The sequence below is a fragment of the Nanorana parkeri genome, unplaced genomic scaffold (genome assembly GCF_000935625.1).
Source record: "Nanorana parkeri isolate BGI_ZX_2015 unplaced genomic scaffold, ASM93562v1 scaffold2351, whole genome shotgun sequence".
Taxonomy (NCBI): Eukaryota; Metazoa; Chordata; class Amphibia; order Anura; family Dicroglossidae; genus Nanorana; species Nanorana parkeri.
The window spans coordinates 98,767-115,080 of record NW_017308619.1 but is presented as its reverse complement, the minus strand read 5'-3'; the positions used below and the strand labels follow the sequence as shown (position 1 = coordinate 115,080).

The 16,314-nt window shown below is 37.3% G+C and overlaps 1 protein-coding gene across 1 annotated transcript in view; it reads right to left on the bottom strand.

Annotated features, from left to right (window-relative positions):
• The window catches only part of SLC38A4 (solute carrier family 38 member 4), a 63,255-nt gene that overhangs the window by 32,453 nt on the left and 14,488 nt on the right, over positions 1-16,314 (bottom strand). Inside the window, exons 2-4 of the mRNA XM_018573370.1 lie at positions 2,743-2,963; positions 849-939; positions 277-392 (exon numbers count right to left, since the gene is read on the bottom strand). Of these exons, the coding sequence (XP_018428872.1) occupies positions 277-392; positions 849-939; positions 2,743-2,861 (326 nt within the window). The 5' untranslated portion in view covers positions 2,862-2,963. The remainder of the gene's footprint in view (positions 1-276; positions 393-848; positions 940-2,742; positions 2,964-16,314) is intronic.

Below are 16,314 nucleotides of genomic sequence, written 5' to 3'. Positions count from 1 at the left end.
GGGGGGGGCGCATCACCGGACCTGGCCTTGGGGGCGGCAGGGAGAGTAAATCCGGCCCTGATGTTAAGACCATGTGTTGTTATGATAATTATTGCTATCCTTATTATTTCTACAATAGTTATGTATTATGAAGGTAATCTCAACTTTATTTTTTGTTTATTTACCTGGGTATGATTCACAGAATTAATTGTTTGCATATTTGATGTAAACAAGACACAAGTAATGTAGAAAGTTTCCATTAGTCAAGGTTATTTTAGCTAATATGGTTCTACTTACACAAAGAGTATAATGCCTGTATTAGCCATTGCATAGGAGAGACCAAGAATTCCACTGCCCATGATGGCGTTGCTCAGGTTGAATACTGACATGCCAAATGAAGTGGTCCCAGGATGCTTTTTGGTAAAAAAAAAAAAGAGGAATATGCCTTTCAGTTTTGGAAAATAGACTTTCATAGAGACAAATACCAGCAGGTCATGGATTTCTCAATCTTCTGGCAAGTATTAGCTTTAATGTACTCAGCGTTTCATTGCATTTATGAGTTAATAATTACAAACAATTCAAACTTATTGACACTGTCCTACATTTGCTGAGGCTTGCTGTGTCAAAGCAACATAAATGTTGAGGTCAAGGGGTTAAGGACAGTGTTTCACAAGGGAAATGCAAAACCGGTGTTTCAAACACAATAATCATGCTTCAATTATACATGTAGGAAACTAAATGCTGTGGTAGTTTTTTTGTTAACATTTAACATTAACTAAACACCAAAGTGTAGAACTCATTTTAGAAGTAAGCATCATTTAAACTGTAAAAATAAAATGCAGTGTCTATAAAACAACAATGATACTCACATGCTCATCTTCATATTCATCCAATTTCTTCTTTCCACCAATACCATTTGTTAAAAACCTCTGACTTTCTGCGTCCTCATCAACATACTGACTGCATTAGAAATAGCAACATACAATATTTAGGCTGTAAATTATAATAAAGCATTACATCACAATTTTGTTTTCAATAAGCAATTGTGAGTCCAGTCCTTTTGAATGTACATGATTAAAAGCTAAATTACTGAATATTTAAACCTTGATACTTGCCATGGAATTTCAGTCATTGTTAAATGACATTTGATTTGAGAATAGCTGTTAGCTGCAGCTTAAGGCAGCATGTCTCACTATTTTAAAGCAAAACATGCCAACAGCAATAGACTCAAATAATAGGAGAACCCAATCTGACATTAGCTGGCACTTGTAGAGTATAGGTGATCTGTTCATTCTTGGTTTTGAGGTACGCATCTAGCCGAAGGTGACATCTTTTGAGAAATCAGCTTCGAAAACTTCTCAATTCCTGGTAATGTGCAGAGAAAATGAGGGACGTAACCACAGCATTATTCCTGAAGCCTTTTTGTTGTGCAGTTTACAAATTAAACTTATTATCTGAATGAATAACATCAAAAACATCTTCACCCTCATTCAGTTTAATGCTCATTTTCCGTTGATAAATGTCCATCATAGAACTGGACTTTAAATCACATCCATGTCATGCTGATGCACAGCATTTCTAACAAATCAGTAGGGAAGCTCAGCTGTTTAGTTATATGCTCAGCAAATAAAAAAAATGCTGATTGGGCTGAAACTGGTTCTCCTGATCTTGCATTTATAGTTTAACATTTTAATAAGGGACATCCCATTCCCCTGTTTCTTGTTACCTTGTCCACTGTTTGCTCCTCTCATTAGTTCCCACTCTTGGTCCTGGTGCCCTAACTTGCCCAGAAACAAGAATGGATTTGTTAAGTGGTAAGACCTGGGAGCAACAAAGTACTAGTGAACACACTGAAGTTGATATACTAAAGGAGGACATTTATCATCTGGCTTAGTAAAGCTGTATTCACTTCATCCAGTTACTTAGATAAAGGCAGAGTCTTTTCTTAAATATTAGCTGGGCTCTGAGTATGTTCCCATCCACCTACGTCTATACTGTTGCCTTGTGCTGTGCTAGCTTTATCTTCTGCTGTGATATTTACCTTATTATAGCTCTTGACTCTTGGCTTTTTGCCATTACATTGCCATAGGTAGCTCCTTATGATTCTGAGTCCCAAATAAGAGCCAGATTCCTAAAGTTTTCTTTTATATTTAGAAATTTATATGGAAAGAATTCAGGAAGAATTCTGCAAAATCCATATAATTTGCAACAAGGTTAAATGGATCTAAGAATAAATATACATTTTTTTAAATTAACTATATGCATACTAAGTAATATATAAGTGGACTATGATGCTGGCCCATAAATGCCTTTATGATGTGTACACATATTATCTCACACAAGTCAGCCCTCTGTTTTGGCCTCTTATCTCGTGAGTTGCCACAAAGTTGCAATGTACACTTTAAGCACTGTGTTTTTTAAAATGTAAATTGTTGCTAGAGATTGTGAACTGTCAAAAATTTATATATGCAGACCTGAAAAGTGACAGGTCTACTTCAAGCAAACATTAACATATTGGGGGGGGGGGTATCAAAACTGGAGCAGACAGAATCTGGAGCAGTTGCCCATGGCAACTAATCGGCTTCTCCCTTCAGTTTGTTCAGTTAAAATTTGAAAATGAAAGAGAGAAGCTGATTGGTTGCCATGCACAACTGCTCCAGATCGTGTCTGCTCCAGTTTTGATAAATTCCCCTCAAAGTATTTTATCCCAGATACTGTGCATTCTTCTTAACAGTTATAAACAATACTAGTTTAACATCTTACCTGTTTATTGTAACTTTCTCAGAGTCCATTTCTTTGCAGTATCCATCTTCAGTGCTGTCTCCACTGTTGCTATCATCATCAAGATCTGTGTTGACTCTTTCCAGCTCCATGCGGTCCATTTTAAGCAATTAATGAATCGATGTACACCTTTACTCAAAGTAAACAGTGACTTTCCTATTACGGTTCTAAGCACAATGCAGTAGCCTTCAGAATACTTTGTTCTGCAAATAAAACAAACAATTACATATTTTTACAATATGAGCTGATTATTAATTAATCCCATATATTCAAACTTTTTTTTAATTGTTTAGCTACAATTGTTGCTTATGATGTGCATTGCTGACATTTCATTTTCATTTCATTCTAAAATAGAATCGAGAAAAACATTTTCTTAAGGTGTATGTATAAGCAAAACTTTTTTTTAATAAGTTTTGATTAGCTTAGAGAAGGATTTAAACTCCTGTCAGTTTTTTTTCTATCTTTGTCTCTTTGATGGATATCCCTGTCCCAGAGAGAAAATTAGGGGAATGTTTTCTTGCAGACAGTTGTCACCAGGCCTGCTGTTCCAACAGAAAGATTTACCCTCATCTCTTGTTCTAGGGACAACTGTAACATTTTGGATTTCCCATCACGTTTTGTCTCAGTGACAGTAGTGACCAGGACAAATAGAGAAGATTAATTTATCTAGTGGGGACAGGGACTCTGATCCTTTTCTACTCTATCCAAAACTAATTTGATTAAGAAATGTGGCTAGGTATACTCCTAAATATTGAGTGTAATCCATGGGATATTTTCTCCCCAATCTGCAGTTGTTGCATTTCATGTTCATCCATATATGAATTAAGATGCAAAGTATGTTAAAGACCTTGCAGAAAAACGCAAAGTTCCTTTATAATGTCCGGGCCCTTCAGTCTACTTATAATGTCCAAAAATAACTGTAAGGAAAAAAAAGATTATACCCCTTCCTTACCCCCATTCTTCTCAAGATTTGGGCTGCTCTGCTTCTCCCACGAATATTACCAAAATGGTAGAGATGTCACCCCCAGCAATGCAGAAGATGGGGGTGAGGTAAAAATAAAATCCTACTTCTCTGCTTTACACTTACCTTTTTACATACTAGCAGGTGATTTTTATATAGGGAGGGGGCCCGGACGTTATAAGCAGAACTTCAAGGTTCACTTTAATATATAAAGATGGCTCATGTTTTATAAGATGATTTGCCCCGTAGAATTCCAGGTAATACAGAACATTTTAGCAGGCACTAGAGAAATAATGATGAAAATATCCACGCAATGCTTAATTAATAATAAAGGAATGCACTAGTAACTTCAATATGAAGTATAAATATATTTTAAATGACCATTACCAAAAGAAATTGTAAAAATAACAAAGTTTGATTTGATTGTTTACTCAAACTTCCTTTGCATTTTACAAATAAATTATTTTTAAATTCATTAAAATCAGGCCTACTGTTTGTTACCCCACCAAAATATATCATGCCCTGTACCACTTCTTATTTTTCACTGAAAAAAAAAGTGATTCAGGACGTTGTGATACAACTGAACATTCTCTGCAATGTTGTTGTGCAAATAAGTCAGAACTGGCACTACACAGAGTAGCTGCTGCAGATATTTCGAGGTGAAGGCAGTAAAAATCTACTTGTGAATTATATTCAACCCCTTATTTCTTGCCCTACTGTCAAAGGAACAGTAGGTGAGATAAAATATCCCCAGCAACAAATACAATTTGTCAGAAGTATTTACTCTCCACAAATATATGCAATTAAAAGAAACATTTTGGCTGGAGTTGGGCTTGAATGCAAACATCTTGATACATTTCCCTCATAAACAAGCTAACCAGACTGCAGTTACTTATAGACATGGCTGTTCTTTTCTAATGCACAATATAATGTAGGTCTGTTGTACTTTTTTAACTGAACGCAATGCATATATTAGGCTCCATAAATGTACACAATGTTTTGGCCTATCTTTTTCCATATTTTGATACAATAAAATGTATTTAAGAACAAACATTGACTATATTGCAGTTTACCAGATGTGGTGACTGTATTAGTGTATTTTTTCAGGTTTTTTTTTTTACTACATGTTTACCTGGCAATTTTGCTGGTAATCAACTCCCTGTCCTAGGTTGACAATGTTCCCTCACTATGCTGTACCTATGGGGGAGCAGCATTGTCATCCTTGGACATGAACTATGTTACACCTACAAAACACTTTCTCCTCTTCTTCATAACATAGCGGGGTTACCTGGGCATGATTAATAATACTGCTTGATATAATACTACAGCGCATACAGGAAACAGGACAGCACTGGAAATCTCCAGCAGGATCAACAGGTTTTTGCACTTATAGAACAGATGTAATTAAACAATTTAAATGGTATATTTAACTTATCAAAAAGGAGTGAATAAGAGAAGTTAATTGTTAGGGTTTACATACATATACACTATGGTCCCTTTTTTACTTAAAGTGAACCTACTGACCTGCTCCATAAAACACTAGATGCTTGGCTATATCTGACTTCAGTAATTTTAAGTCATAGACCCAGAACATGCATGCTGTAAATGAGTGTCAGAAAAGCAACATAATTCCTTATCTTTTTTATTTGTTCAGGGTCAGCAACTCAGTCAGCATTAAAGCCAAAGTATCAACATGACAACCAGGGAACTAGCATTCTCAAACATTGTGGTCAGAAATGGCAGCCTCTATTGTTCTACTTTTACAGTTTTTAACACTGGCTTTTAATATCTTTAAATAATGGCTTCTTAGCATGTATAATGTGGAATAGGTGGATGTAAATTGTTTCTAATGACATGTATTCTTTAAAACTAAATGTACAAAAACATCAAAAAAATTTTGAATAACATATCATATTTATCCTACAAATTTGAATGCACCTGAAAAAAAATATTTATTGTGTGAAGAATCAGGAACAAAAAATATATGTTTTGTGCATGATTGGTTTTACTATTGCTGTATATTTCTAATATTATGTATTGGAAAAATATGTAAAATACAATAGGTTTTCAAATAAAAATTCCTCACTGCAAATTGTGCAGTTTTTCATTTTTTTTAAAAGGCCATGGTTTTTTGCAAAAAAATCAAAACTTTGTAAATAATTAAAACCCATCAAAAACAGCTCACAAAAAGGAATGAAAAAGAACACTAGTGACAATAGTAACTGCTCTGTAGTATATAATAAATGAAAACTAAAGGCAATTTCAGATGTCTGTCGTATTCTCCAGACACAGCACAGTTATGACACAACATACTCCACTGCAAAAGTATTCCTTAATTCCAAAGCATCAGTACTTAAGAAATATTTTATTTCCATATAGCAATCAGAAATTGCTTTTATAGGGCAAAAGTAAGCAAAAAAATGAATGGGGTACATTATTGCTCATTTTAAATGTGAATGAATGAAGGGATGAATAAATTAATAACAAATAAATGCAACACTAAAATTAAAAAAAGAGAACACTCAAATTAAAAAAAGTTATATAAATGGAAGCATGTTAATATGGCAGAAAATATAACAGATAACTACTCTACAGTTTAAACACTTAACTATACTAGTGCAAATAAATTAACAAATGAACATGAAAAGAACAAAAAAGAAAAATACCTTCAATTCCAGCTTGCACACTTTTTGGACATCTGATTTTTAAATCTTTTTTTTTTTGGCCAACTGAGCCAGTAGAACAATTGTAAAGTTTCATGCAGCAGTGTAGTATTTAAAGCCTAGAGGGAGTGTGTCCTCTAGACCAATCAGATAGGCTTAGAAGACCAGACCTATCCAAGTTGCGTCAAGTTCTGTAGATAAAACCAGATTACGCCAGACACTGTGTACTCAATTAATTTGTCTTTGCTCATTCTTAAAAAAATGGAAGCAAGAAAACTACAAATTTGCTAGTTTACATCATTAAGCACCTGTTAACCTTATAGCGTCCTGTAACAGTTTGAATAAGTTATGACTTGTATAGACAGTTGTAATAATCCTTTAAATGGATGTAATTTGTATAGTTTGGATACAGTAGGTTGAAGGTCCATTTATTTTTTTGCTTTCTGTGCCCAATTGGGGCAATTACTCTTCACTTCCTGCCTCATAAATTCAACAGGAAGTAAGAAATCTTTGCAAAGTGAAGGGAATTTCTGTCTTACATAATTGTCATCGGAATAGGTGTCCCCATTGGAAGATTTACCCTCAGCTCTTGTTCTGGTGACAACTCTAAATTTTTGGGATATTCGCTTTTAGTTTCAGTGCAAAAGTGTAGATAATATAAAATGTATGGAAAATATTAATAATAATAATAATAATAAAAAACAAGCATTATCAGTGGTAACAATGAAATATTGTAGGTAAAGATGATGCTTTATTGGTAAAGCATAATCTTTATCAATACTATTTAATTGCTCTAGCTGATAATGCTAATTATTGATATTATTTTATACATTTGATATTATCTACACTTTTAATTTCAACATAATTTTTACTAATAATATTTAATTCTTCATTTGACAAAAGTCATTTTAAAAAAACAACTTTTGTTAAGCTGGGTGGTGCCTGCAGAGCCACCCAATGATTGAATTTCACACATGTCTGGTGAAAATTGGGAGTGTTAATAGGTGTCTGTGGAGGGAAGAAGGAAAAATGAGCCTTTTGATGTTGGGATAAAATAACATTTCATGAGATAAAATAGCAATTTATGGGGAAATAAGGCTCTAAGCAGTTAAATGTTCTTGTTATGTGGAAAAATAAGAACTATGCATTTATATGGCCGTTAATAAGTAGGGGTGCTAGAATAACTAATTCATCCCAATAAACTGAGCTTAAAGAGTATCTAAACCCAACAAAAAAAAATATATTGCAGCTTACAGTCCTTAGATGTGGTGTCTGCAATAATTTTCTTTTTTTAGGCTTTTTTGTAACTTTATTTTCAGCTAATGATCCTGCCAGTAACACACTTCCTGCTGTAGGGTGACAATGCTCATAATTGTACTATAACTTTGAAGGAGCAGCATTGTCACTCTAGGATAGGGCTACATAATTTCTCCCTACTTCCCACCTTCCTAATATAGAGGGAAGGTGTTCTGTAGTCTACAGAGAGAGTCATAGAACACAGGAAGTTATTGGCTCACAAATTTTCTGGAAGAATCAACAGGAATTTTGCTTGCATTTACAAAACAGTAGACTTGTGCAATTTGTTTAGTGCTGAATTGAAATTTGGAAATTTACGGAAGGGAGTATCCAGGTGCAGATGACTCCCCCCTGCCCACCGACCCTCACAACCACCGGGCCAGGACTGTGGGGAAGAGGCCCTTGTCCCCATTGGCATGGCGACAAGGTGCTTTTCCAGGGGTTCCCCCAATGCTGAGGGCATGTGGCCTGGTATAGTGGAGGGAGGGGACGCTCGCTCCCCCCCTTTCCTGTCCTGCCAGGCTGCTACCTGGATTAGGGGTCTGGTATGGGATTTCTAGGGGTCCCCCTTAAAATTCCTACCATACCTAAGGTCTGGTATGACTTGCTAGGGGGACCGCACATTTTATTTTTTACATTGGGGTCCCCCCCTATCATTCTTATAAGACCTAAAGGGTCTGGTATCAAGTGGAAGGGGGGGACCCCACGCTGTTTCTTTTTTACATCTGTCAAAACTCAAAAGAAACAAAGTAAACATTTACAGGGTTATTCACAAAAGGGTGAAAAGTTTGGAGAAAGCAGGAGTAGTGAACAATCTAGGACAACATAGCTGATTTGGAACAATTCTCCAATCCAGCTCACTTTCCAGTTCAGCTATGTTGTCCTAGATTGTTCACTTCTCCTGTCTTCTCCAAACTTTTCACCCCTTTAGTGAATAGCCCTGTTAATGTCCCTTTTCTGCAGTGACTTATTGTTGGTAATGATCATTTAACTCTTTCGAAATTAAAGAAAATCTGGATTTATCTGAATCCAAATACCAAAATGAATTGACTTTCACACCTGAATCCTGAAAAATTAAACATCCAAAACAAAACTAAACTGAACACATTTTTTGCCGGCTTACATGTCTACAAAACAGATATAATTAAACACTTTCATTGGTATAACAGACTATAAGGAATCACGTGTGAAAAGTTCATTTTGGGGGGTTTACACCCACTTTAAAGTTATTGATATAATAAAAAGTAGCAAAGTAGTGAAAGCATGTATGCAGACTACTAAGCACCGGAGCTGGCAGATCAGTGATCGAGATAATTAAAAACGTTCTTAAACAGTACATTATCTAAGACTGATACGCTATGGGATTCACCATGACTGTCTTAATAGCATACAGTCACTTAAAGAGGTTTTCGGAGCATACAGAAAAAACACTTATCATTCATGACCAATTTTCAATCATTTCAGTCATCACAGTGTGCCATCAAATATTGTTAGGAGGAGTAATTTTAATTCTTGGTGACATAAACTTGTGTTTCCATCAAATATCTAAACATGTGCAAGACAGATTTCTGTTTCTGCAGTCCCTGAATATGATTGGATGCTTGACGTTAAAACAGGTTTGTTTCACCTATAATTAATCAGCCCTCAAGGTTTTAAAAAGACCTATAAATCATACTATTTAATACCCAGGTCTCCAGCTGAGTTGAGTAGAGGGTGCCAGAAACAATCTGATTTGCATTTAAATGAAGTTCACCAAAGGTAATGAACAGATCAAGTGTCTCTGACATTATTCCCTGTGATTTCATCACTTTTATTTGCATACAGTAAACATAGCATCTAAAAATATCAATTGCATTTTTCAAAACTCTCCACTATACCACATGGCACAATGTTACTATCTGGAAACCATGGGATTCTTTTGAACAGGGACAGATTTCTATCACTTGAGCCTGGAGTTACACAATATGTGTCACCCAAATAATCCCTGTCCCAGAATCATCTCTTTTAGCAAAGAGCATTTGAATGTTTTGACTTAGCCTAACCCAAGATGACTGTAATACTATTTATCAAGGAGAAAAAAAATGTGTGGCCAATAACAATACAGATAAAAGCCTACTCTTTGTCTCTGTTGCCAATAGGCAATAGCCTACTGTGTTACATCTTTCCCCGCATTTAAAGTATAGTCTCTTAGTTATTATTCAAGTTCGGTAATATTACCTCTAATTTTCCAGGAGTTGTTTAAATTACATTACAGTGGAGGCCAACTAGCAAGATACTGAAGCTTGGCCCAGTGGGAGATTCCTCCATCCACACAGTTTTGCGTAGATGGAGGAATGGCCACAGAAAATCTGCAGATAATCTGTAGGTGTATGGACAGCTTTAGTCATTTCTCTTCTTCAGGCCTTGAAAAATAAAATCGTAGCAGTATACTTGTTTTTCTAAGTAAGCATGTTCATGGCTTTAGAAACAGCACTGACCAAATACGTTTTCATCGTGCAGATATATGCATGAAGATGTGTCTACTCTGCAAAGAATCATACAATTTATGAATCAGAATATCTTCAATTTCAAAACCATGATATTATCCACAAATTAATTCAATTAATCAATGGAAATAAAAAAGCAAATTATGAATTAGCAATTATCCTGATCATTGTGTAGAGTGCTGCACATAAAATAAACTGCTTTTTCACTATAAACATAGTGCTATAGAAATAGATACTTGTAATGTTCAACATACTAAGATCATTTGGGGTACATTCATATAACTATAAAATGTATAACATAAATATATATTAAATGCAATAATTACAAATAAATGATAGGGTATACCCATTTTAGTTGCATTCCTACATGTGTTTGTGATGCCATACAAACATGAAGCATCACAAGGATTCCACCACCACTGAGTGGCAATTAGATTTAATCTGTGCCCTGGAGCTGCAATTTTGAGTAGACGTCGATAGGCCTGGGCAAATGCTGCACTTTCTATTGAAACACATGCAGCTGTGTTTGAATGGAAAATGCAGCATTTGACAAGAAAAGGCTGTGTTTGGTTTGCTTTGCCTGCAGTTCAATTGCACCTTAATAGGACATACTGCATCCAAGATAAGGCAACATGATGCAAGGCAGGTCAAACTCTCTGACCTGCCATGTGTGCTGTTTCATTAAAGTCAATAGCATTTTGCTGACTTGCGTTTGATGTGCGTTCCAAAGGCACATCAAATGCAGGAAAACAACACCTGCTGAGACCTATTCACCTTTTCTTTGCTCTTTCATTACTTCAATCAGCCAGCAGGAGCAAGAAAAGGAGGGCCCGCAAAAGCTCTAGGTTGCTCTAGTCAGAGCTTACACAGAGTAGAGGACTTTTATCCCTATCCTAATATAGCATCGTTGAGCCAGCCGCCAGAAATCAGCATTATCCCACAAGTAGACAGGGACTCATTTGCATGCTCATACATATCTGGAAGTGCCATGTATTTTGTTCACTCTTGGTGGCTAAACGGAGGCGTAGGGGAGCTAAGGAAATATCAGGATGTGCTACTGGGGAGGGAGGCATTAAAACCCACTCCCATTTTTTAAAATTGCCCCACACTTAATTAAATTGAATTCTACCACTGTTTGCTGGACTCACTTCCTGGAAACATTTTCAAAATGTTGGCAACTATGGTCTGTATGTAAAGCTGGGTGCACAAAGACACATTTGTTTTGTTCAGCCTCACAGCATGAATGAGGAAAATATGACAGATTACTTCATCCCTACTAATAGAATGGGTGAACGAATTTCCCACTGTGTACATTGTATTCTGACAGAATACCCCAACAGTGCTTGCATCTGATTAGCTGCAATCATTGTTTGCCTGGAGATTTTCCAGCATGTCCTTTTGACAGTCAGTCTAATGATCACCTTTTGTTCAGGAGATAGGGCCACCCACGGATTGAATTTCAGGCAGCTCATGCTAAATTGTCCAAAATTCAATCCGTGTGTACCCAGCTTAAGACAGAGATAGGTGAAAATAGTTTGTGATACAAAGATGAGCAGGGTTATTCACAAAAGGGTGACGAGTTTGGAGAACGCAGGAGAAGTGATCAATCTAGGACAACATAGCTGAACTGGAAAGTGAGCTGAATTGGAGAATTGTTCAAAATCAGCTATGTTGTCCTAGATTGTTCACTTCTCCTGCCTTCTCAAAACTCTTCACCCTTTTGTTAATAACCCTGTAAAGCTTGTGTTACAAAAATGGCAAGAATTCAAATAGAGAGTCACTTGCACTCCAGAACAATGCCAAGTCAATATCTTTATTGACTATGGTAGTATAACATCTCAGAGCAACGTGTCGGAACCTAGTGGTCCCTTCTTCAGGCAAACAGAAACGTTTTTGTAGAAAACAGAGAGTGCAAGTGACTCTCTATTTGAATTTTTGTATGGTCTGCGGAGGCATCTACTGTCACTGCCGCACCCACCCTGGTTTTGGGTCTGTTTCCGATCCGGAGTGCGATGGGGCATACTCTTTCTTACAAAAATGGCAAGGGATCGCTAGAAGGATCTTATTCATGGCCTTTAAATAAAATAAAGTTTATTTTTCAATAACTGTTAATTAACTGTTAATTAAATCCAATATTATCCATTACTGGTAATTCACATTTCAAAAACGTTATTGTAAACCTGTATTTCATTTCAAATAAACTTGCCATTAAGGTTTCACTTTCACACTGCTTTAAGGGGTATGTTTTACCCCTCTCAAACCCCAGGAGTTGTATGTGGTTGGAGGGAGTGGCTGAGAACACTGTTGTCCTCGATGATACTGAGGACATGGGGTCCTCTGCTGCAAGCAATTTATGTAGAATGAACTCAGTGACGCTCTTAAGTTGTTTTTCAAAACACAATGGACTGGCCTGGCTGCTGGAAGCAGTCACAAGCAGTGCCTAAATCAAATGATCTTAGATTACCTGAGTTCCAGGGTGGATATAGACACCCTTTAATCCAAGGAACCCATGGACTTTTGTTGTCAATGTTGGACCACTGGCTTAAGCTCACAGTATGCAATAAAGCTGTTGGCGTATGCTGTGGCCTTTGTGCTGCCAAATAGTGCGTTCAGTGCAGCTTGTGGTTTTGTGATAGACAAGCAAATTTGCCTGTCCCATGACATAGTTAACCTGCTCACTTTAATAAAAATGGATCAGTAATGATTACAAAACCTCTGCAGCTCATGCTACTGATTTAATTATTGCTTGTAAACTTGTAAAAATTATAATACGTTACACCATTACCATCTCCTGCCACTATTGCTACCCTGCTACTATTACCATCCCCTGTCATTTCTCCTGACCTGCCACCATTACCATCTCCTGCCAACATTACCAGCTCTTTCCACTGCTGCTTGCTGACCTGCTGTCTTTACCATCTCCTGCTAACACAGCTGACCTGCAACTTTTACCAGCTTCTGCCACCTCTGCTGACCTTCCACTATTACCAGCTTCTGACAATATTACCAGCTTCACCTACCACGGTTGGTTTCCTGCCCTCCACATTTCCTTCCACCGCTGCTGGCCAGCCACTGTTACCAGCTCCTGCTACCACTTCTGGACTTCCACCATTATTAGCTCCTGTGGCATATTCTGTCCTATTACAGTGCTTCAGTACATATTTTGACTGCAGCTGGGCTTGAGCAGCAAAATGTAGATTTTTTCTGCAGAGTCAGTCCTGCATTGCGCCTTAAAGTATGCGCTAGTGATATTCAGATACCAAGTACCATACTCGGTACAAGTACATGTACAGATACTTTTCTAGCTCCAAGACAAGACTAGAGAAAAACTCAAAAGTTAGGAGGCAGCTGTCATTTTTAAAGTACATACGTAGCTCCTGGGATTTGTGCATTCCTGTTTTAATGTATGATTATCTGTTTAAAAAAAATATATATTGGGGATGCACCGATACCATTTTTTCAAGTACAAGTACTGATAACTGTCCAAGTACTCACAGATACAAGTACTGATACATTTTTGTTTATTGTCATGTTACAGTTTTTCTAAAACAATACAGACTAATGATTTCAGGACAGTGGTGGAGTGCCAGAACCCTGTCACAGCTACAACCGCTGCAACCCTGGTAGTTCTCATGAAAATGCCAAGTATCGGAACTGGTATCTGAACATCCCTAGCATGCACCCTATTCTGATGATTCTGTAAAGGTGCATGCCACACATAATGCTTATGCAGCTGGACCTCAGGCCCAACATTTCTAATGTTTTCCGTAGGATAAATTATGACACCAGGCAGGTTTTATTAAAACCTGCCTGGTGTCACCCTCTGAAATTGTGTCTTAGTAAAAGCTGCTTACACAGTGTATCTGTAGTTGGTACCATATTTCCCTTTTCTGTGAAATAATGCACTCTAATTTTCATTTCATGATAAAAACTGCCTCATTCCTCCCTCTTATACTGCAACCCAATAAAGCTGCTTACATACTCACCAGCCTCCATACTATATGTGCGGATATTGTCTCTGGAGTGCATGGATATGGTTTTGAATTGTTTGGTTGTAATTTGTTTTGATAGATTAATTACACTTTTAAGAAATACATTGTGCTACTGTGAAAAAGAGAAAATCCCAAGCTATACTATCAAACACGTTGCTAAAAGTTTTCTTATTATTATGCAAAATTTGTAAAAGCACATAAAAAGATGGGGAAGGGCTTTCCCCAGTTAATGAGTGACATCAAGATCTTATTAAAGCTGGCCATACACCTTACAATTATCTGCAGATTTTCTGTGGTCAGATGGAAAAAGTGCAACAGTTTCCTCCATCTACACTTAACTGTGTGGCTGGAGTAATCTTCACCTGGGCCAATCTGTTGCACTTTTTTCCATCTGACCACAGAAAATCTGCAGATAATTGTAAGGTGTATGGGCACCTTTAGACAAATGCTTCCACAAGAAAACACTCTTAATGCCCCAGAGTGTTTTAAATACAGCAATGTTGCAGGGTTGACATTTGATATCTTTCCCTGATTGTTGGATCTGCAGTCATTTATACACACACATATATATATGTGACCCCAGAACAGGCGCTTACACAGAATGGCTGTTATGTGGTTATTGCAAAAAAAAATACTTAAGAGAAAATACAATTGTCCATCAAAAACTGTCCATGACCCCGCAAGCAAGTTTGAGAAAACATTTTCTAAATGAAAATCAGTGCGCAATATATGTGCTGATTTCTTGTTGAACTTTGATGTTTAACTTTTTGAAGGTGTGTAACTGCACTGTGCCATAGTACATATTTACTTGAAATCACCTCTTCCAGCATGTTATTTAAACATGTTGATGCATTTCTCCTGATCATGATAAGAGAATTATACAAAATGTGCAACAAAAAAACCCAAACAAATAAATATTAGAGCTTAGTCTGAAGTACTGAAAAGCATCAAGCAAATGCATTGTTAATTTAAAGTGTATGTAAACCCTAATATGAACCTTTCTTATTTGCTCCCTTTGGGTCAATTAAATATATAATTAAAATCAATTTTGTTATATCTGGTTCAATAAGTGCAACAATACCTGTTGCTCCTGCTAGTAATCCAGTGATCTTCCAGACTGTGTACTCTGCACTACTATCTCAAATAGTGTTATTAGCTTACCTCAGTGACCTACAGAACACCTTCCTACCTATTTTTTAGAGATAATGAGAGTGACAGGTGTTCTGTAGTCCACATTTTCTGTCCTTGGGTCACAATGCTGCCCCTCCATAAATACAGCATGGTAAGTAGACATGTGCAGCGGCAAAAAATTTGTTTTGTTTCGTTTTGATTCGGATTTTGCGTTATCTTGTTTTTCGGGAACCTGGTCTGAAATTGAATTAGTTTCGGGATTAGGAAAAATTAGTTAGCGGTAGTCTGGTCGAACTTTCGTTTCGTTTTCGTTCGTTCGTTGCTGCAAAGTGACATTGGGGAATTCTTTTTTTTTTTTACAGTCTGCAGAAGAGGAAAAAAAAAAAAGTGTGATGCCCCCCCCCCCCAATTCATACCAGACCCTTTAGGTCTAGTAGGAATGTTAGGAGGGCCTCTCCCAAGTTAAAACATAAAAAAAGTGCGTGGGGATCCCCCCCCCAAATCCATAACAGGCCCTTTAGGTCTGGTAGGAATTTTAAGGTGGAACCCCAGCCCCAAAATATGTGGGGAAAAAATGTGGGGTCCCCGCTAACATTCCTACCAGACCCTTGATACGAGCACTGGCCCGGCAGGGCAGGAAAGGGGGTGGGAAACGATAAAACGCCCCCCCACCCTCCCTTCGCCTTACCAGGCCACGTGTCCTCGGCATTGGGAGGGTGTCGATGGGGACAAGGGCCTCTTCCCCACAACCCTCACCCGGTGGTTGTGGGGGTCTGTGGGCAAGGGGTCTTATTTGCATCTGGGTACCCCTTTAATTAAGGGGGCACCCAGATGCTGCCCCCCTTGTGAATGAGTAAGGGGTACTTGTACAGTGGTCAGCAGGTAGTAAGTGTGATTCAACAGAGTAATATAAGTACTAGGCTACTACTCCACTGCAACCCATATTGAGCCTGTGGCACAATAGAATGAGGGGACTAAGGATGAGATAAAATGAGGGTATAAAAGTAACAGGGGGTGAATTATGA